Here is a 21,920-nt window from a genome sequence, read left to right on the forward strand (position 1 = left end):
ACGCCACCCGTGCTTTGTTCAGGGACTAGCCACTTCCCTTCCATTGAACAGGGATGAACCCTTGCAGTAGAATAAGAGAATGAGCAAGTCACCAGGGTCAATGTTGTCTGTCACCTGCTTGCCCTGCAAGGTGACAGGCATGGATTATGTGTGTGTGCCTTTGCTCGCAAAGGCCACACCCTGCAAAGTTATGTCATACTGAAAGCCTACAGAGACTGAACTTCAGGTCTGGCAGGACCAGGACTAGAGGGCAGCTTTAGAAATTGCAGCTTGCCTGGTTGCAGGTTGGCACCTGTGAACGCTGACTTTTGTCTTCTGGTGTGGATGCAGATGCTAGAGGCCGCCGGGGGAGGTGAGTTTGGATGTTAGTTCCCAGAGGAGAAGTGAGAGAGCCTCTGTGAGGAAGGGTTCAAATGCCTGCACTGCAACTTACAAACACCCAAGAGGCCAAGAAAGCCTCACTCTGCTCTCTGTGGCAATGTGACCTTGGGACAGCCGTGCACAGGTAAATGTTTAACAGTCAGCTTTCCAGTGGGCATAGAGGAAAATGGTGTGCCGATTTCCATGGTGTAGATACATCTCTATCTTAGCAACCTTAAACTACCAAGTAAGGCCACTGTCTTACATAGCCATCTGACATAGAGCCCCCACTGCTGGAACGAATTGTAACCTCTGAAAACTCAGTTTTCCTATCTGTCGGATGGGGCTGTTGTAATTTTTTGCCACTTCTTCTATGGTGTGAAGTGCTGTATGGACATTAACCACCCTACAAGCTCGTCCAGAACACTGTAGTTAGCTGGTTAATGACTCCAAGTGTGTTCTAGAACATATGGGGAAGCGGCCAGAGCACTGAGACAGAGACAACTTGGAGGCTCTGTGTGGTTTTGACAAGTGTTTTGTTCTGGGCAGGGACAGTGCAGTTGGCTTTGATCTTGGCTTTGTTGTGTAACCGTCTAAGGAGCCCGGGTTAGGAACTGAGGGGTGTGAGCCGTGGCGGGTCCTCAGCCTACGTGTCCCACTCTAACCCTCCCTCTTGATGCCCATTCCCACCGATGGCTCAAATGGCATCACAGAGCCTTCTTGTCTCACAAGCAGGGCGGCCCTGGCTCTCTCCCAGCCCATTGAGATGTGGTGATCTGCCAGGAGGGTTTGACTAGACGCCGTTCTAAGAGGAAATTCTGGTGCAGGGACAATTTGAGGTCTCCAGGTGGCCTTAAATGTTCTATAAAACTCCAGGTGTTTCTGTTCCATTTCAGACCTTCCCATGTCTATAGGTCCCGGACTGTCTTTGTGACATTCAGCTGGCACAGGCTTTGGTGCCCAGGCCGCTGCCCCAGGAAGAAGTGAGATTCCCATAGGCTGCCCTGCCACCCTGGGGCCTGCTGTTCACTGCTCTACTGTCTTGGGGAGGTTGAGGTTGACTGGAGAAGGAAGGGCTGGATCCGGTTCCTTAATTTCCAGAACAGAGTCTATCTGATTGTTGCCAGAGATCCTTGGGACCCGCCCATTAGGAAGGTAAAATTCCAGCAGTCAGAGAGAGGGCAAAGGTGAGCGTGGGCCTGGTGAGTCATGGCAGTCGCAGGTGTGTCCAGGAAGTCGCCCTTGGAAGGGAGGGAAAGCGAGGCACTGCTGATGTCATTCTCTCTGAGACCCACCCTCTTGTGCAGCAGGCAGGTGGGGCACAGAGAGCAGGCATCGTGTGACCTGAGTCTCGCAAGGCTGTACGCCAGTTATCTCAGAGCCTCCCCACCTTGAGGGGAATCAGATTAACTGGATTTGAGCCTGACCTGTTTCTATCCTCGGGAGCCCAGCAGAGGGGTGAACAGGTTGCCGCAGACAGACAAATGGAGGGCAGGGACACCTTCCTAGTAGAAAGCCACAAGCAGTGTAGGTAGACAAGAACAGAGCCCACCTGTGGGACTGTTTGTGCCAAGTAATAATCCTGATTACCAGATTCGCAAGGTATCAGAGAAGGAGGTCGCAGAGGCCAATTCAAGAGAAGGCTCATTTGGACCACTAATGACAGGGTAACCTTGTGTGTAGCTTCTGGTAACTACCACTTGCCACAGCAGGAAATGAGCTGCAGAGTAAACTGCACATTAAGCACCCTGTGCATTTATTTAACCGCGTGCATTTCTCATTTCCTCTACCACTCTAGCTCAAAGAAAGGGAGTGGGAGGTGGGAGAGCGCACAACTCTAGGATGTGCTTAGAAGGTGGCAGAAGCCAGAGAGCTAGGCAGTGAAGCGGCTGCAACACAGACTCCCAAGGGGACAGGCATCCTGTCTTTAGGCAGAATCTGTGTGGGTATGCATGTATGCGTGCACATGTGTGTACATGTGCCTGTGTGCTCATATGTGCATATGTGTGTGTGTGCCTGTGTGCTCATATGTGCATATGTGTGCGTATGTGCACATTCATATGTATGCAAGAGTGTGCATGTGTGTACTCACATGTGTGCTTGTGTGTACGTCTTTGTGAGCCCACATGCACATGTATGTGTGCATGTGTGCATGTTTGTGTGTGCACATTCATGTGTGTGTGCATGCATGTGTGCTCATATGTGTACATGTGCGTGTGTGTGTATATGTGTGTGTGCACACTTGTGTGTGTGTGTGTGTGTGTTTTCTAATGGGGAAGATGATGTTGGATGTCCTACTCTATCATGGTTCCCATTGTTCCCTTGACACAAGATCTCTCATGGAGTCACTGTTTTTTTCTGGACTGGCTGACCAGGAAGCTTCAGTGATCTCTGCTCCCTACAGCATGGATTACAGGTACATGTGTGGCCAAGCCAGGTTTTTAGTGTGGATCCAAACTCAGGTCCTCATCATTGTGCAGCTAAGATACTTAACCGCTGAGCCATTCCCACAATTCTTAGAGTCATTGTCACCATGCAAAGTCCCCTCCTATGGCTGCAGTACAGGCAGTCTGAACCTGAGAAAGACTGCGATCCTGCCTGTGCGAGACCTCCAGAGTCCTGCCTGTGCGGGGCAGGCAGCTCTTCGTCAGGGTCTCACCTTTGCTGATGCTTCTTTTCACATAGCTCTTTGCAACACTCTTGTATTCCAAGAGCTTTCCCACATTTGCTTACTTATTTGTTTACTAGCCGGCATCCCTTTCCAGTGACGTTGTTGCCGGGTGTTCACTCTTCTGCGCTGGCTAATAGGGTCCTAGAGCACATGCATGCTGTGCTAGTTCTGGTTCCTCCTCCTGTGCTGAATCACATCTTCCTGTGGAAATCCCAGCCTCCTGCAGTTCCCAAGTAAGAGGCTTGGAGCAGACTGTTTTAGATGTGGGGTCTTGAGCAAGGCATTTACCTCTTCTTGTTTGGGTTTCCTGTAAACCCTGTATTCTGTAAAACAAGAGTAGGGAGCAGTACCTCACGTGGCATGTGTGGGGAATGTCTGTCCATGATTGGCACACCAGGACAGTACAAGGTCTGGAACACAATATGTGCTCAGTAAATTTCACCTGTAGTAGTGATTTACGTGTGTGTGTGTGTGTGTGTGTGTGTGTGTGTGTGTGTGTGTGTGTGTTCCTGGGGGTACATGTGCATATGTGTGCAAATGTGTAGAGGTCAAAGGGCAGTCTCTCTCCGTTGCTGGTTACAAGTGCAAGCCACCATCCTACATACCTGCACAGGCCACACACATATATGCACACATACAAATGAGATGGGGAAGCCACCAGATGGCTGGACTTGTGCATCATTCCAGCTGTGAATCCAGCGGTAGCTGGGAATGTGGGCTGCTTACTTTCCTCTGATTGACAGCAGATAGAACCAATGGCTGCATGTGCCAAGAGATTCAACACAGGTATCGAGAGGTTACTGGAATCCTGTCTTACTACCTCTATGTTCTGTGGGTCACATGACCCCAGCTACACAGTACCTGCCCTTAAATCTGACAGAAGTTTCCTCACAAAAGAATTTTCAGTACTGTGAAGAGATTGTGAAGTACTCTTGCCTCCTGAATGCTGATTTATCACTAGCTGAACTAATATGTCTCAAATTGCAGTTCCCAGGATCCCCAGTAAAGCCCCCCCCCTTTGCAGTTTTTGAGTAGAATTGGTCAACAAAGATATAGGAAAGGAAAACTCTGACCCCTCCATGTCGTCTCAGAAACTCAGACCTATGTCAGAACCTGAGGTGTCCTAGGCTGGACCTTGTCAGTCAGGTTGGCTTTGGAGAGGTGGGACAGCCATTTTAAACAGGGTACACAAAGCATGCAGAAACCTTGGGGGGAAATACTGCAGCGAGATCAGGAAGTGGCCTCAAGCTCAACTCAAGAGATGTTTGTGTGCTAATCCCACTGCAGAATATTCAAGGGCTTGCTCTCTGGAGTGGAGACTGCCTGTGTTCAGAACATACTCAGCTGATGGAGTTGCATCTCAGAGATCTCAGAGGCGAGTGTTACTGACATTCCTGATGCTGCCAACAGAGACCCTTGAGCCTGTCCCATTGTGACCTGGAGAGCCAGTGGGGGGGGAGTGTCTCTGTGGTTGTTTTGGTTTTGTTCTTTTAAACATAATTACTAAAAAAAAAACATAATTACTTAGAAAAAATAAGGATACAGGAATTGAGATATAATACAGCTCAGTTGTATTGAGATATAAACTGACACCAAGTTTCCTTCATTATTGATATGTAAGTATAATTCATAGTAAGTCAGACGGTATTTCTAACAGCCTTAACTAAGGCCCATGTTTCTTAGTGGTTTTTTAATTTTTTTTAAATTTATAATTATATTTCTTTCCCTCTTCTTTCTCTAATTTATGATCTCTTTCTCTTTGTTATTGTTGCTTATATATAAACATATATATACAGCCTGCTCAGTCCACTTAGTGTTATTTATTCCAGGGCTGACCACTTGGTATTGGATAATCAGTTAGGGTGCTCTCACCTGAGGAAAACTATTGCCCCCCACCCCCACCCCGTGCACAGCTCCCACCCCAAAGGCTGAGAAAGACTGTGCCGTGGACATTTCTCAATATTTCATATAATCCAGAGTACATGTAATCCACCTGAGTTCACACAGGTCCAGTATCTTTCCTGCCCTGGAGTGTTTCATCTCAAATGTCCTAGCTCCATGTCTATCTCTAAGAGGGATGTAGTGTGATCAAGAAGAAGCTAGTTCTGGATTTGATTGAAGGCTCTGTAATGACCTCTGCCTAAGGATGCCAGAGGTTGCTGGGGACTTAGGGTCGTGCCTCCTAATCTCATGACCATGCTGGAGCATCAGAGGTATGGCTGGACCACTTTGTTTGACTGTGGAAGAGAGCCCGCAGTTCCTTGGGCTTAACTTGCAGTCGGCAGTGTTGTCAGAGGGGCCAAAGTCTCTCCAAACTTGGTACCATGCCCTGGAAATATCTACACCTCAGGCACTGGTTCTTTTGTTTCATTATTATTCAGAAAGCATGTAATTGTGCTTCGGGAGTTCCCTGCACTTCCCCAAGATGAACAAGCCATGGAAGATTTTCATGGATTCTGCACACATGCAAGCACACACACACACACACACACACACACACACAACATTCCCACACACACATACACACACTTCCCAGGGTAAATCATTGACCACTAGAAAGAGCGGAAAGAGTTGGGAAGGCTTGGGCAAAGGGCACATAACAGGAGTGTGAGCTATTTATTCCTCAGTTTCCTCATCAGTGGAAGAAGCAGAGAGCACCCAGGCTCTGACAGGGTCGTCAGCAAGAAAATTAGCAAAAGTGATTCAGTGAGCACAGCTCTGATGTGGCAGACTCAGTAGTCAGTGCAGCACCTAGGTGACCCTGCTGCAGGCATCTCAGCACATGTCTACACAGGGCAGCAGCAAACATTGCCATGCACTTGTAATGACCAAGCCGTCAAACACAGCCATGTAAAAGGAGGGAGACTCTTTTACCTATATTGATTTAGTTAGGATAAAACACACACCGATTATGTCCTGGTGTGTGTGTGTGTGTGTGTGTGTGTGTCTGTGTCTGTGTCTGTGTGTGTATATCTGTGTGTGCGTCTGGAGTGTGTCTGTGTATGTATGTGTCTGTGTGAGTGTATCTGGTTTTGTGTCTGTGTGTCTGTGTGTGTCTGTGTGCGCATGTCTATGTCTGTGTGTGTTTGTGTCTGTATGTCTGTGTGTCTGTATGTCTGTGTGTCTATGTGTATATATGTTTGTTTGTCTGTAATGTCTGTGTGTGTATATGTGTGTGTGTGTGTTTGTGTATGCACACACATGAGCTCAGGCTGTCAGATGAAGGAAAGGCAAGTGGTCTGTCTGTCTATTTCTGGTCGAAGGTGAAAGTCCTTTCCAGGCATGGAGACCTTCAGGTGTAATACATCTCTCTAAAAGGAAATGTTTACAGAATGCAGATGTTGTTCCCCGCTCTGACCCCAGCATTTGAGCTGGCCCCTTTGTTCACAGAAAAGCTGAGAGTGGCAGATCTTCCTTCTGTCATCGTGAGTCAGCCTGGCTGGCTTAGCAATATGAAATTGAGAGTTACAAGAATCTCGGGGTTTCTTAGGCAGGGACTTGCCCTCTGTTTCAGGCATGCCCTGTGTTCTTGTGTTGTTTCCGGAGAGGATGGACCTGCTGGTGCAGTGGTGCAGACCTGTAGGACATGCTGAGCAGGATACTGTACTGTAAATCCTGACTGTTTTTAGCAGCCCTACTTAATGAGAATGCTGACATTCAGGGCAAGATGGCTCAGTGGTTAAGATCCACACTGGTCTTGGAGAGGACCTGAGTTTGGGTCCCAGTAACTATGTGGTTCATCCCACAACCACTTGCAATGCTCCGGGGATCTATTCCTCTCTCCTGGCCTACACAGACACTTCACTCACATATACAAACCCACACACTTACATACATAATTAAAAATAAAAGTAAAATCACTTTTCATTAAAAAATGCTAAAGTTCTTCATTTGAAATATGTGTAAGAATTGCTTGAGGAATTTACTAGAAGGAGATTACTGACCCCTACACCTGGGCAAATATTGGGGATTTTTTTTTAATTAAATGAAGACACAGGATTTATAATTTTAGGGTTGGTACAGTTACCTTGATGATAACCAGGATCCTGGGCCCACTAGAGACATATACTGTCATACATGCCATAAATGCATGACATATATATACACTGTTATATATGTGTCATAAATGTATGTCATACACTGACACACACTGTCATACATGTGTCATAAATGTATGTAATACACTGTCATAATGTGTCATAAATGTATGTGATATACTGACATACACATATGCTATCATACATGTGACATAACTGTATATCATACACTGACATACATATGCTGTCAGACATGTTTCATAAATGTATGTGATATACTGACATACATGTGTCACAAAGGTATGTATGTCATACTGTCAAAATGTGTCACAAATGTATGTGATAAACTGACATACACATATGCTGTCATACACGTGTCATAAATGTGTATCATACACTACATACACTGTCATACACATGTCATAAATGTATGTCATACATTGACATACACTGTCATACATATGTCACAAATGTATGTCATACACTGACATACACATTAACTATCAGTGTCCTCTCCAAAAGCCAAACCCTAGTTGTTATATGTGGAACCATGTGTAAAATTGGCTAACTAAATACCTTATGACAATTTCCTCCTTTAGCCTAACAGTCTGGGGGATTGCAGCAGGTGCAGAAGGACCTCTGTGTGGACTTCTGCGCTTGTGCTAGCTGCTTCTCTGAGTGGGTGCTCAGCATCTCTGAAGCCTGATTTCTTCAAGTGGGAACAATATTGTTCATCCCACTGCCAGGCAAGGGTGGTGCAACTGGAATAAATGACTTACGTGTAAGAACCATGCCCGGTACTAGAAAGGAACCCAGTGATGATAACTCTTCTCGTTAACAGGAGTTAACTGGAAGAAACTGAGCAAGTGTTTTTGAGAGAACCTTTCTCTCATGGTTGTACATTGTTCTTGGAGATCCTGACAGCATGTACCCCCCTCCCCCCAATTCCTGTAGGAAATATGAATTTGGAGGTAAATACAAGTTTTCAAGAGATATCTTATCTGTCAGATAAGGGAATGCAGTGGCTTGTGATGCTAGGTCCCCTGCTTCTAGGCGTTCTTGGGATCCAGGCAGGAGCTGCCTCCAGGCATGTGGGTCACAAGTGTAGCTTGAAACCACTCCTGCTCCCAATCAAAACCTCACAAGGATCTTGTTCTTCAGAAAAATGGGATCAGAAACTGGTTGTTTACACTCTCTTGCCCAAACCCTTTTCAGAAAAATGGGATAGGGTGGGGTGGGGGTTGTTCTTCGAACAACAGTATGCTATTATGTATATGCCCACAGCACACAGCTGGCTTCTGGCGCTAATGTCCTTTTAACATTGGGTCTTAGCAGTCTCACATTAGCTGCCCAGTGGAGTTTTCCTACTTGACAAACTTTTAAAAAATGTCATTGGTCTTTGTGTTAGTTGATCAAGTGTAGATTCCCTAATAAGTCACATGGATTCTAAGGCTCTTCATTGGACCAGGAAGTGGCTATCTGTGAGAACCAATTGACATTCTATGGCCAAGGTAAACTGCAGAGGCACGAGCCCTTGCGATTGGCGGAGACCCCATGTTGCCTCACTGCCTGCCTCCCGCCCCAGCACAGTTCAGGCTGTGCACCCTACTCCGAGACAAGAACAGCCAAAGTAACTTTGATTTTCTGAAAACCGTGCCCTGCATCAGAGAGGCTCTCTGTAAGCCCCTCATATACACCCTGCCTAGTCCAGTGTCCTTGACCACAGGCAGGGAAGCAGGTCAGGTGCAGAGGGATCCGGGCTTCCCAGGTTTTTATTATTCTTAAATTGTTTGTTCATAGTATGTGTGAGGATCTGAGACTCTCATAATGGGCCTCTGGTAGTTAGATGAGTCCCCAAATTAAGATGGAAAACATTCTCTGATGGTGGCAGTGAGACACTGTCCCACACAGCCTAAGTAGTTACCAGTGCATGAACTTTCTGCTCTGTTAGGGAAACTGGGACATGAATACAGTCAGGGGAGAAATCAAACAAATTGTAAAAAGTGGTCTCCATCCATAGGAAACCATTGATTTACAGTAGACTCTTGCTGGACTGTGCTAGGTCAGCAAAAAGGCGCCACAATCACTGATTGCAAATTACTAAGCGAAATAAGATTGTAAAGACCCAGTATGCAGTCTTTGAAAAATTGAAGTGAAAGGCAGAGATAGCATGGTCCTAACAAACAAGCACATGTGTCCCCCGTGGGCTGTTAAGGCCATGTCCCCAGTGGGCTGTTAAGACTGCCACTGACCCATGCATCCGTGGATCCAAGATTGTGGAGTGGGGGACTGTGTCCAGCTCAAGCTCACTGAATGGCTGAGTGTGTATCTCCCTGCTCTCAGGGATCATTTACCAATAAAGTCCACGAGGGTAGCTGGGTTGGGGGTGCCAGTGTTCATGAGTTCCCAGCTATCAGGAGGCATATTGACTTTACTTATAACGTTTTGGGGTTGCTGAAGGTAGGAACATCAAGGACAAACAAAGGTCATTGGCTGAAGGTTTAAGGCATCCAAAGGCCTTATTAGCAAGGGGAAGCATTTCAGGAATCTCAGGTGCTAGCTGAACAGGTTTTATCAGGAGAAAGGGAATTGATCCTGCAATCTAACTGAGGCTACAGGAGATTCCTCAGGTAGAGGCGTGGGGGAAGGGTGGCTTAGAATTCCCCAGAACTCCAAGAGGTCAGAGAAGGAGAAGCCCCTTGCTAATGAGGGGAGTCTCCCACATCGTGCCAAGCCCAGGGGCTGTCTGGTTATGGTGGACTTTGACCTTATGAAGCAGAGTTTTCCCACAGCCGAGTGTGTGGTGGGGAAAGTCAGACAACTTTGTACAGATGGTTTTCTAGTAATACTCCCTTCTCAACCAAATCGTTTGCTGTCTCTTTCCAGTGGCCCATCCTCAGGACCCTCACCACTCGTCGGAGAAGCCCGTCATCCACTGCCATAAATGCGGGGAGCCATGCAAGGGCGAGGTGCTCCGGGTCCAGACCAGGCACTTCCATATCAAATGTTTCACCTGCAAAGGTACAGTCCCTGCAGTGCCCGCTCGGTGCTGTGCAGCTAGGTCCATACCAAGCACTTCCATATCAAATGTTTCACCTGCAAAGGTACAGTCCCCGCAGTGCCCGCTCGGTGCTGTGCAGCTAGGTCCGTACCAAGCACTTCCATATCAAATGTTTCACCTGCAAAGGTACAGTCCCTGCAGTGCCCGCTCGGTGCTGGGCAGCTAGCTATCCCTACCCGGCCTCTGAACCTCGCTCCAGACCCTCGGATGGCATCTGAATGCTTTGACAAGTTCTTAACCCCTTCACCTCTAGTTTAGGAGTAGATTCGACTCTAGAGGGGCAGCAGACCCTTTCAAGACAAAGTACTGGAGCATTCGCTGAGGTCCAGATCCCGGAGGAAGGGGCTTTGTAGAAACACATTGAAAACAGTCTTGAAATTTCATGTTTCCTAATTATTTTTTCCATGATGAAAGAAGAGTTTCCTAGTAAAATAACTTCGTTATCCACTCCTTATGGACGGACTTTTAACATGAGGTGCACAGGGCTGTAGAGATGGCTCAGTGGTCAGGAGCCTCTGCTGTTCTTGCAGAGGACCCAGGTGGCTCTAACAACCACCTGCAGCTCCAGTGCCACAAGACATGGCAGCCACTTTTGGCCTCAGTGAGCACATCGTGTCTATGCTTCTTATACAGACGTGTAGACAAACATTCACACACACAAACGCGAAAACCTTTTTAAATAAAAGGTCGGATGCTAAGTCACTGTGTGTATATGTGCTCACACATGTCGAGAAGTGAAAAATTAATCCTCCAGAAAAGCAGCTCCCATCACCATGAGACCCAACTTTCAAGGCCATGTCCTGCAGCTCATGAAGATTGGCTAGTTAGTCTGGACTCTCTGGAATACCAGGTCAGTGTCCTCAGGGAAAGCCGGAGAGGAGAGCACTTGGTGTGTATTTTGAGAAACAGGTATTTTGAGTTCTGGAGGTGTCTGGGTGCTTGGGATGTGCCTGTGTGCAGTGTAGGGGAGGCGCGCAGCCCCTGAGCCTGCTCCCTGGCTGCACTTTGCACTGTCCTGTGTTCTTTGCCTTGTCCCTGGACACCAGGCATCCGAGGTGCAGACTCTCCACCGCTCCCTAAGCCACTTGTTCAAAGCCCAGAGGCTCCTGGGTAGTTGATGAGCACCTAGTAACCATAAGGTGTGTGAAAGGGGAGGGTGCTTTCCTGGATGCTGGGTCAGTTGCTTCTCCCATTGCACCATAGCTTTCCAGGAGAGAAGCTAGAAGGAAAGACAGGAGGAGGAGTGGGCGGAGTTAGCTCCACCCACTAAGCTCTCTGCTGAGAGCCTGTGATGGCTTGCTGATGACCATGTTATTACAGTCAGAGTTCTGTTAAATGCCTACAGTGTAAGGGCTCTTGCCACAGAAGGAACTGCATGGCCTTGTCAGCTAACTATATTTAAAAGAAGTGTTCTAGCCGGGCATGGTGGCACACGCCTGTAATCCCAGCATTTGGGAGGTAGAGGCAGGCGTATTTCTGAATTCGAGGTCAGCCTGGTCTACAGAGTGAGTTCCAGGACAGCCAGGGCTACACAGAGAAATCCTATCTCAAAATAAAAACAAAAACAAAAACAAAAACAAAAAAAGTGTTCTAATGTACATATATGTATAAATATATTAATGTATGTAATATGTAATAGGTACTTATAATATATGTTGCATGTAGTTTTACACTACCGCCTTTGCTCCAGGACCATCCACGCTACCAGTCCCTCCTGGCTTCCCTTTTGAATCTGCTGATAAACGACACACACACAGTTTGATCCTTTACAACTTGCCTTCTTGGCACAATTGCTGGGCACAGATATCTCCCACCTGGAAAAGCGTGCCCTTACCAATTATCTCTGTCTCTCCACCTGTCCTAAACTTCAGTGACTAGTCCCAACTAGGCCCTGCCAAACATCCCTGGCCACCCGCCTGTAGTCATGGCCACAGGCCCCAGCTCCCCTCTGAGACCTCACATGATTGGTGCATTCTTTTCCCCCCAAAAGCATAGTGAAAACTCCTCCCTCCTTCCTTGCCTCTCCTTGCTTCTCCTTCCTTTTTCTCCTGGAACCCAGAGGTCCTGCCTCTACCTTTTGACCAGTAATTAGCCCCTGGCTTTCTTTACTGACAAATCAAGAACAAATTAGGGACCTTAGCATCAGATCTTGCTGCCTTCATATGTATAACAATGCATATATATGTATATAAATATAATATATATTATACACATAATGTATACATTATATATATATCACACATATTATATAAGTACATATTATACACATAATATACATATTATATACAGGGATTTTTAAAGAGTGCTCTGGAATAAGTGTGGCCAGCTGGACTGTTCAGACAGCCCACACCATTTCTCAGGAAGCATGGGTCATTCCCAGGGTGCCGAGTACACAGCTGCATAGAGCTTGAGTCTTGACATGTCAGCAAGAAATGTGGTCTCAGGCAACTCATATGTCTATCTGTGACTCAGGACCAACAAACATACTAGACCGTGTGCTACTACATCCCCTCAGATCTGAAATGCGCATGGGCCTTATACTGGTAATCATAGATACACAGTCCTGGATCTAGAGGAGCTGGGGCCCATACACAGGCTCCCCACACAGCATGTCTGAGGACTGGTTTCTGGTTCTACCTGATTTGGGTAACCTGGAGTCTGCATTTTGTAATTCAGTTTTTTGCTCCTGAATTTCCAGACACCTGGCTCATGAAATAGATGAGACATGAAATAAATAACACCATGTACGTGACGGCAGCCACGCATCTGCCTGAGCCCTCTACTGAACTTGGAGATATTCAGAGACACAGCACCCTGTCCTCTGGTGATCCCTTGTCATGGGAAATATTTAAAAAGTTGAGCTGGCTTGTACCTCTGCCCCCACGGCCTGACTGGCCACGCACTGGCAGGCAATGGCCTACCTGTTTTTATCTCCTGGAGATTCTGACTCCACAGTCTCTCCACCCAGCTCGTTAGATTCCCACTGGCGAGTTGCTACCTCATGCCTCAGATCCCCCACGGCCTTTGTGGAGCACCTCAGGCAAACCCACGCTTGGCCACTGTACCTTTCTCTCTTGAACTCAGTCGAGCCTCTGTGTGAAGGAAAACACAGTACAAACTTAGTTTAGAAACAATGGTAACTCGATCTCTGGGCACAACAACTAAAACCTAATCTTATCAAAATCTGATCCCTATGGTGGCAGATCCTTGCGGATCCGCCATGAGACTAGGAAACTCTAGCAACTATATCTTACCTGTCTGCTGTGTCTGCTCCAAAGGGAATAAACTCTCTCCTGCTTCCTCTCTCCTGTCCAACCCGGAAGTTCGGCCTACTCGCCCAGAGATTGGCTCCTTTATTCATTAGAGGAATGGTTCACAAGAACAGCACCAGGCCCATCCACAACAAGCCCTTGCTTTTGTTGTTTTCTGGTTTAAGTCCAATGACAGAGTTTAGCTTCTTTATATTAGAGATGTGTACCTTGTACCTTGTTTAATGCTGTAAATGCATTCCTGAAGCGTTGAATATTTTTCTTAGGCTGACTCCTGTTTTAGAGCATGTGTTATGTCTTAGGAACTTGGCAATTTAACAAAAAGTTGCCAAAGCAAAGAAAGTCATCTACTCCTGTCAGTTTCTGTCTTCTTGCAGGGAGTCTGCAAGTGTGGCTGTCTTGTCCCAGCCTTCAGCATTAATCTTTTACTCCTGGAGGTGGTTGAAGTTCCCATAGGAGCGATCCTCCGTAGGGGAACCCTATAGGGGATCTGTGGCTTCCCAAAGATTCTAGAGATCAGGAGTCAAAGCCACATGTGCAACTCAAAATATTCTAATAGCTGTGTTAGAAAGGTGAAAAGGGACAAATCCGTTTAATTTTCATAATGTATTTCATTTAGCGGAATGTGTCAAAAGACTATTTTATTTAGCATATCATTTGAGCTGTCTGGCCTCTCTCTCTCTCTCTCTCTCTCTCTCTCTCTCTCTCTCTCTCTCTAGCTTAACACATGTCAATGTAGACACCCTATTGTGAGAGCTCAAAGGCCCCCTTGGATGGCGGTCGCCATCTTGGACAGCACAGTGCCACAGATTCCCTGAGGCGTGTGTTCTTGTGCACTCTCACTCCAAATTCTTAGCTGTCCTGTAGGAAGGAATTGGTTTGTATTCTTCCTGTGTTTCCCTGATAGCACTGGCTCCAGCCAGCTGGGGGATTTGTTGTTTGTTTTTATCAGAGTTTACTAGATATCTGGAGCAATGAGAGGAGGTTATACTATAAATGACAGAGCAGGTGACAGCCACCCTCGGCCATCTCTACCTCTTCACCCCATCCTTTCTTCTCTTCCTCTCTTTCTCTTAAATTTTAAAAATTATTTTATGCATATTGGTATTTTGCCTGAATGTTTGTCTGTAACCACATGCATTCAGTGCCCACAGAGACCAGGAGAGGATGCTGGATACCTGGAACTGGAGTTACAGACTGTTGTGAGCCACCATGAGGGTACTGTGTTTTGAACCCAGGTCCTCTGGAAGAGAAATCAGTGCCTTACCCACTAAGCCATTTCTCCTTCCCACCTCCTTTTCTGTTTTCAATTAAAAGACTGCATTTTAAGAACAATCTTAGATTCATAGAAACAAACAAATATCCTTTACCAGCAGGACCTTTTGCTGCCATTTTGATAGGACCTAACCCTCCATAGCAGTGCCCTCTCCAACCTGTCAGATTGGGGTGGTCTATAGGTGGCTGCAGTGCCCACCTCAGGACAGCTGTTCTCTTCCTTACCCACCTGCAGCTGAGTCCTTACACATGGCTTATGTTTTCCAGTTACAGCTGGAGTCTTGTGCTGTTCAGACAGCTGGTGAGCCAGTGTCTTGGGATGGAAGACTTGGGCCCTAGCACATGCCACAGAAGCTTTTGTCAAAAGCCAGTTCAGTGCTGACTGTGAATTCTCCCTGCCATGCCCTCACCTCCTGACACCCTGCTGTCTTGCACACCAGCACACATGCACACATACACACATACACACAAGCACACATACACACAAGCACACATGCACACACTATATCTACAGAGCTTTATTTCTGGAGTGTGGCCAAGGATGTTTTCTGTGATTAGAAAGGATTAAGATTCCTATGGAAGAGAAGAGAAAAGATGAATGATTCTTATTTAAAACAATGGCCTTGAAAGAAGAGAGGAAGAGGGCACTGGACATCTTGCATGGGAGCCAAACAAATCACAACATGAGAGAGGGCTGTGGTTGGGATCAGAGAGAGGAGCTAACATTTTAAGCTAAATCCAAAGAGTCACTGGAAACAGATTGGGCCAAGGGGTTGGTTCTCTTAGTCTTCAGGGTAGCCTAGCAGATGTAGGTTTTGTTCTGCTTTGTTTTTGTTTTTTAAATGCTTTATAATTTTCTGGTATATAAAAAAAAATGAATCCTAGGGTATTTCCCTATAAATATCCAAGAGAAACAATACTCATTATGACAACCAATATATCAAAGTATTAAACGAAAATATCTACTCTCTGATGGCAGTGAATTAAAACTCATGTGTGAAAGATGGAAGTGCCCCATACTGAGACATCTGTCCATTCTTAGACATCATTCCTTCCAGAGCAGCAAGCCGCACAATCCACACCCAAGTGGAGGCGAATGCCTTGAAGGAGTTTTGAGGTTTCTCATTCTGCTGTAGGCACTGGGAACAACCTGGTGGGAGCAATGGAGGGGGAAATGGAAACAATGTATCACTCCAACAGTATTACCGAAGAATAGAAGCATTCTGCTTTCTGTTGCAGAATGATTGATGACAGGTAACAGAAAAAAAGAGAAAGTTACCTGCTCGGTTGCTGGGTTGACCAGAGCTGGCTCTTCTACCCCAGCTCTTCCTACCGATTTTTGTTGTTGTTTGTTTTGTTTTGTTTGAGCTAACCTTGCCTCTGGTAGATCATAAGCCCCTTGGCCATGCCTTCCAAGAAGAAACACACAAAGGCATCTATCTGTCAGAGCCACCACCTACCTGGCAGACATAGACGACAGAAACTTAGACACATTTTGGGCTGTCCTTGCTACTGCTAAGACTTTGCCCTGTGCTCACATGGGCAAAGATCTTGGGCCAGTTTTTGACTCAGTGGAAAACTGGCAAAATCCAGAAACAGGGAAGCAGATCCTTGTAACTGCCAACCCTGCCCAGAGCTGAGCTCGGACTTTTAATACCTACTTGGAGGAATCCTAGGCATTCAGAGGCATATGAGAAGGCGGAAGGAGACAGGGCACAGGGACAACAAAGACATACCAGTCAGCTCCCTTACCAAATTCATGCTATTTTTTTCCCCTGGGAAATTATAGGCCTGAGCATTTGAAATTTTACATTTTGTAGCCTTTAACTGTGTGATCTTATTAAATAAATGTAATGCAAATCTTTTAAAATATTCAGTTTTAAGTTCCAAACTGGAATAAGATAAGTGTTCATATTTTCCCTTTAAAATACGGTACATATACTCCACAATATTTGTAATATGGATGAATGAAATGTTTATAGTTAAATGATATACTAATTATAGCCCATTATTTCTAAATTATTACCTCTAAGAGACCAAGTCTTGATTGCAGTAAATGTTTGGGGGTTGTGGAAGGAAGCCGTTGTTTGTTTGGTTTTGATGTTTCTCAGTGTGACATTTTTACACAGTGAGAAAATTATTATCCTTATTTTTCAGTCCATCTGTCATCATGAAACCAAAGTTCTTTACAACAAAGAAATAACAATTTAAGTCCACAGGAGTGGTATCACCATTCAAATTTAATTATACCAATGAATATTTTTTTTAACACTCAGTATTTTTCCTCAGATTGTTTCTATTTAGAAAGGTGACCCTGGCATTTGATTTATTGCTCTGTGATACACTTGCCTTTTCAAATAGTTGTGCTTATCAATAATGGCCAATTTCTAGAGACATTGTGGGCCTGGGGTTGTAGCTCAGTTAGTAGGGTGCTCATTCAGCATTTACAGAGCCCTGGGTTCAGTCCCAAGCTCTGGATACATGCACCATGATGCCACGTGGCTGGTAATCCCAGGATCACACTCAGGAGGGAGAGGTAGGGGAATCACAAATTCAAGGTCATCCTCAGCTATGTAGTGAATTTGAAGCTAGCCTGGACTACATGAGGCTCTTTCTCCAGAAAATAAAAATTGGGGTGACCCTGGATACGTTTGGAGAGTTGGATCCTAGAGTCCCCATGGGACTCCTCTCTGAAATGATGAGGCAGCTGTGGTAGGTTTAATAGTCTACCCCATCACCTTGCAACTATGACAGTATAAATGCCATCAAACATTCTTCTGGCAGATTTTACTTAGAGCTAGTGAAGATTTGGGAGTCATTTGACAGTATCATGCAGGAACCAACTGTACCTTGGGCAGTCTCCTCTTCTTAGTTTGTTTAGAGCAAGTATTTTAGATTTTATTTTTATTTTTTTATTATTGTGTATGTTTGTGTGAGCATATGCCACATGTGTACATTACCCATGGAGGCCAGAAGAGGGCATCAGATATCCTGGAGCTGGAGTTAGCAGGTGATTGTGAACCACCTGATGTGAGAGCTGGGAACCAAACTTTTAGAAGAACAGCAAGCACTCTTGGCCACTGAGCCAAGTCTGCAGCCCCAAAGACAGGGTCCTATATCTAGTTAGTATTGTACACCAAATTTGAGAAAGTCAGCAAAAACTAGATACTTTGATAAGATCTCCCAAGACCTTAAAACTTTTTGCCCATGTTTAAATACAGGAAGGATTTAGTGTCTTGGGTTTTCTATCGCTGAGACCAAACACCATAACCAAAATATAAGTTGGGCAGGAAAGGGTTATTTGGCTCAACTTCCATTTTGTAGTCTATCACTGAAGGACGCCAGGGCAGGAACTCACACAGGGCAGGAACCTGGAGGCAGGAGCTGACGCAGAGGCCAGTAAGAGGGTGCTGCTTACTGGCTTGCTCCTCATGGCTTGCTCAGCCTGCTTTCTTATAGAGCCCAGAACCACCAGCCCAGGGACAGCACCACCTACAATTAGCTGGGCCCTCTCCCATCAGTCACTAATTGAGAAAATGCCTTTCTTATGGGAGCATTTTCTCAATTAAGGCTTCCTCCTCTCAAATCCAGAATTTAGGTTTGAGATGGCTTGCCAAGGGGAATACATGAACATGCTGGACCAGGTTATCCAAATGTGGCTGTGAATTCTCAATATATCAAGAGCAGCAAGGACACAGAATTCCCTCCCGTCCGACCCACAGGACGTCCCAGTGCCATTACGTGGGTACTGGCGGCAAGAAGCACTCAGAAAAGATGCAGGCTGATCTGGGCTTGTACAAATACTGCTTATTGATCAACATATAGACCGCACCATGGTCCTGTGAGACTGTAAGACAATTGAGCCTCTGCCATTTGGGGAAGAAAGATAAGCCTATATGTGGTTTAGGACAAATATTATTTCATCCTTGCCAGGAAGAATCCAGTTTATCTGAAGTGGATATCAAAGAGCCAGCCACATCTGTGACTCCCAAGTCCAGCTGTAGCGCTTCACAGGCCACAGATACTGCCGAGAGAGTTCCTCACACATCTGCGTGCTCCATGTGTGGTCCCTTATAGTAGTTTGTCCCTTATTAGTGGTTTGGTAGAAAATGGTGCCAATAAATCCAGCTAAGATTTCCTAGATGCATTGTTAAGGTTACAATTCAAGATGGCTACAGCCCTGCGATTCTAAATCAATCATCTGTTCATACCATGGAACACTGAAATCGAGTGATTAGCAATGATGAAAACGTGACCTGTTCTAGCAGTGTTTATGAATGCTGATCATAAACAGTAACATTTATTTATTTATTCAACAAATACCTGAGTGCTCAGCTGCTCGAAGATAAATTCTACACAATTAAGTTATACATGTAAATTAAGACTCCACTGTGCCTTCCTAGGGTGTTAATCAGAAACTCAAATGATCATGCGGATATAAGTTAACCACAGAGAAGGGTAAAATCAAGGGACAACTGGAGGGTTAGGAGAGACACACGCTCACAACACTAGGGCTGTTGGGAGTGCATTCTTATGAAAACATCCTGACAAAAGCAACTTGGAGGAGAAAGGGTTTATTTTAGCTCAAAACCCGAGGCACCTGGTCACGTCAGGTTCACAATCAGGAAACAGAATGGAATGGATACATTTTACAACAACGTGGTCATGAGGCTGTGGGAACAAGGGGTGAAAGGTTATGTCTTAGAAGTGAAGCCTTTGAGCTATGGAGGGGTGAAATTGTGACAGGGTAAACTTGATCTGGAATCACCAGGAAACCAATCTCTGAGCATGACGTTGGAGAATGGTCTTGATTGCATAGCCTAAGACCAGAAAGGCACACCTAGGGTGGGTGGCATCATCTCCTGGATCCCAGACTGTATATAGTGGAAAAGAAAACTGAAAAACACACTCACTCACTCACTCACTCACTCATTCATTCATTCATTCATTCATCCTTCTCTGGAAAAGAAATAGAGGCCAAGGCTTTGTGTGTGTGTGGCAAGGGGAGAGCCAGGTGGTAGAGAAGCCTCCCCTGCCCACTGCCCCAGCATGGGCTTTCTTATTCCAAAGAGCGGATTTACTGTTTTGTTTTGTGTTTAACTAAAAATTTTAAGTAAAAATGTCTTCATTTTTGCATAAGTAAGCCTGAGAATATTGACCCCTGACACCTTCACATCGTGGCCCCTGTGACACAGAGCAGCTCTCAAGCGATCAGGCCACAGTTCTGGGCTACAGGGGGTTAAAGGGTACTATGGTAGTCATTCTTCCTGTTGTTATCACCAAGTACTTGACTAGAAGAGCTAAGGGCCTTCACAGCCAGGGAAGGGAGCAGGAGGCAGCTATTTATAGTATCCATAGAGACCAGAGAGAAAGTGGACCCAGACTATACAACCTCAAGGCCCTAGAAACTCACTTCTTCAGCAAGGCTCTACCCCCTGAAGCCACAGTCTTAGAAAACACCGGCAGCAGCTGGCAGGCCACGGTTCAGACACATTTCACATTCCGCCACAATAGTTGTATATGATACAGTAAGCCCAGGAAAACTGGGCATCTGGCGGGAAGCAGGATGGTAATGAGTAGACCCAGGATGGGAACTGGAGCAGGAACAGGTGAGTGAGAGAGAGGCACATTCTCCCAGCCGACCTAGAGCTTAGGGGTCTGTGCATGTGGCTAAGGAGGGGACAAGAGATGCCCATAAGGCAGGCATGTTCCAGAAAACTCAATAACCCTCCAGCACCAGAAGCAGGACGTGTGCTCAGTGTGGACAGGAGGCAGCTGCCTTGTTACAGGGAGTGGGCATAGAAGACAGGCGGGGCCACGGTTGATAAAGACATCCATTGGGACCTAGAGTTTCTTCTAATAGGAATGAAAGAAGCTGTAATGTTGTTCTTATCATTTAAAAACCGGCATCTTAGGGCCTGTAAGATGGCCCGGTGTGTAATGGCGCTTGCCGTGAAGCAGGAAAACCTGAGTTAGAGTCTCAGGACTCTCTTAGAAGGAGAGAACCAACACCTGAAAGATGGTCTCCACACAAGTGCTGTGACATTACACACACACACACACACAGGCACACATACAGGCACACACATATACACAACACACAGATAAACACACAGACACACACATACACACACACGGACACACACAGACACATACACATATATACACACAACACACAAACAGACACACATACACATACACACACATAAACATAGACACACAGACACACAGACACATATACATAGGCACACAGACACAGAGACACACATAACACACTGACACACATACAGGCATACACATGGACACACACACACAGGCATACACATGGACACATACAGACAGACACAGACACACAGACACACACAGACACACACTAAATAAATGCAATAAAGTTAAAAGATGGCACTTTTAAGTGGCTTTATTTTTTTCCAAAGGAATAGAGCTAGTTTTCTATGTTATTTTTAGTTCTGTCGTTTGAGATTTCTGAACACCGATTGTCTGTGGAAGATGTCAGATCGTGTGAGTGCTTCTCCCGGGGTAGCACTGGCAGACCTCCTCTGTAGAATTGCATTTCAGCAGGCAGTTGCCACTTGACTGTGTGTTTGAGGGTGTGAAAAATGGTATTTTTGATAGCTTTAAAATAATCTTCTCCTTTTCTCTACACTGTCCAATCTATCAGTAGAGTCTGTCTCATCAAAAATCCCTTCTGAGAGACTGGAGAGACGGCTCAGTGACTAAGAAGGCTGCATCAGCGTGGGGGCTGAGTTCAGATCCTACCACCCAGGGAAAACACTAGGTGTGGCCATGTGTGGTTGTATCTGTGTTGTATCAGCTTGACACCAGCTAGGGTCATTTGGGAAGAAAGAAATGTCTTTGAGAAAACACGTCCCTAGCACTGTCCTGTAAGCATGTCTGGATGTGAGAGGGCCCAGCCACTGTGGAGGTTGTGTGAGGCTAGAACATCCACAGGGGGTGGCAGAGTCCCTGGAGTGCAGGGAGGACTGGCTGGCACTGGGGAAGGAAGGGCCAAAGGATCAGATGGCCAAGCAGAGCTGGAGTCTCACTCTCACTGTACAGATTTGGAGGAGCTCAGTGGGAGATCGGGTCGACTCTGAGAACCACCTCTCCTTGCTGGTACAGGTGTCATGAACCTGTGCCTGTAGGGTCAGTTCATGGACATGCATGGAACTTTCTCTGCAGCCTTTTGCTTGGTGCATGGGATTTCACAGGAGGCAGAGATGCATGCA

General features: G+C 45.9%; 1 protein-coding gene across 5 annotated transcripts in view; it reads left to right on the forward strand.

Moving 5' to 3' along the window:
• The window catches only part of Ablim1 (actin binding LIM protein 1), a 283,728-nt gene that overhangs the window by 136,084 nt on the left and 125,724 nt on the right, over positions 1-21,920 (forward strand). Inside the window, exon 2 of one of the 5 annotated variants that reach the window (XM_052182746.1) lies at positions 9,955-10,089. In XM_052182746.1, coding sequence (XP_052038706.1) covers positions 9,955-10,089 — 135 coding nt within the window. Of the gene's footprint in view, positions 1-9,954; positions 10,090-21,920 lie in introns of those variants that run through there. The other 4 variants (XM_052182763.1, XM_052182756.1, XM_052182772.1 and 1 more) reach the window with 4 other exon arrangements.

The sequence above is a fragment of the Apodemus sylvaticus genome, chromosome 1 (assembly GCF_947179515.1).
Source record: "Apodemus sylvaticus chromosome 1, mApoSyl1.1, whole genome shotgun sequence".
In the NCBI taxonomy this organism is placed as follows: domain Eukaryota; kingdom Metazoa; phylum Chordata; class Mammalia; order Rodentia; family Muridae; genus Apodemus; species Apodemus sylvaticus.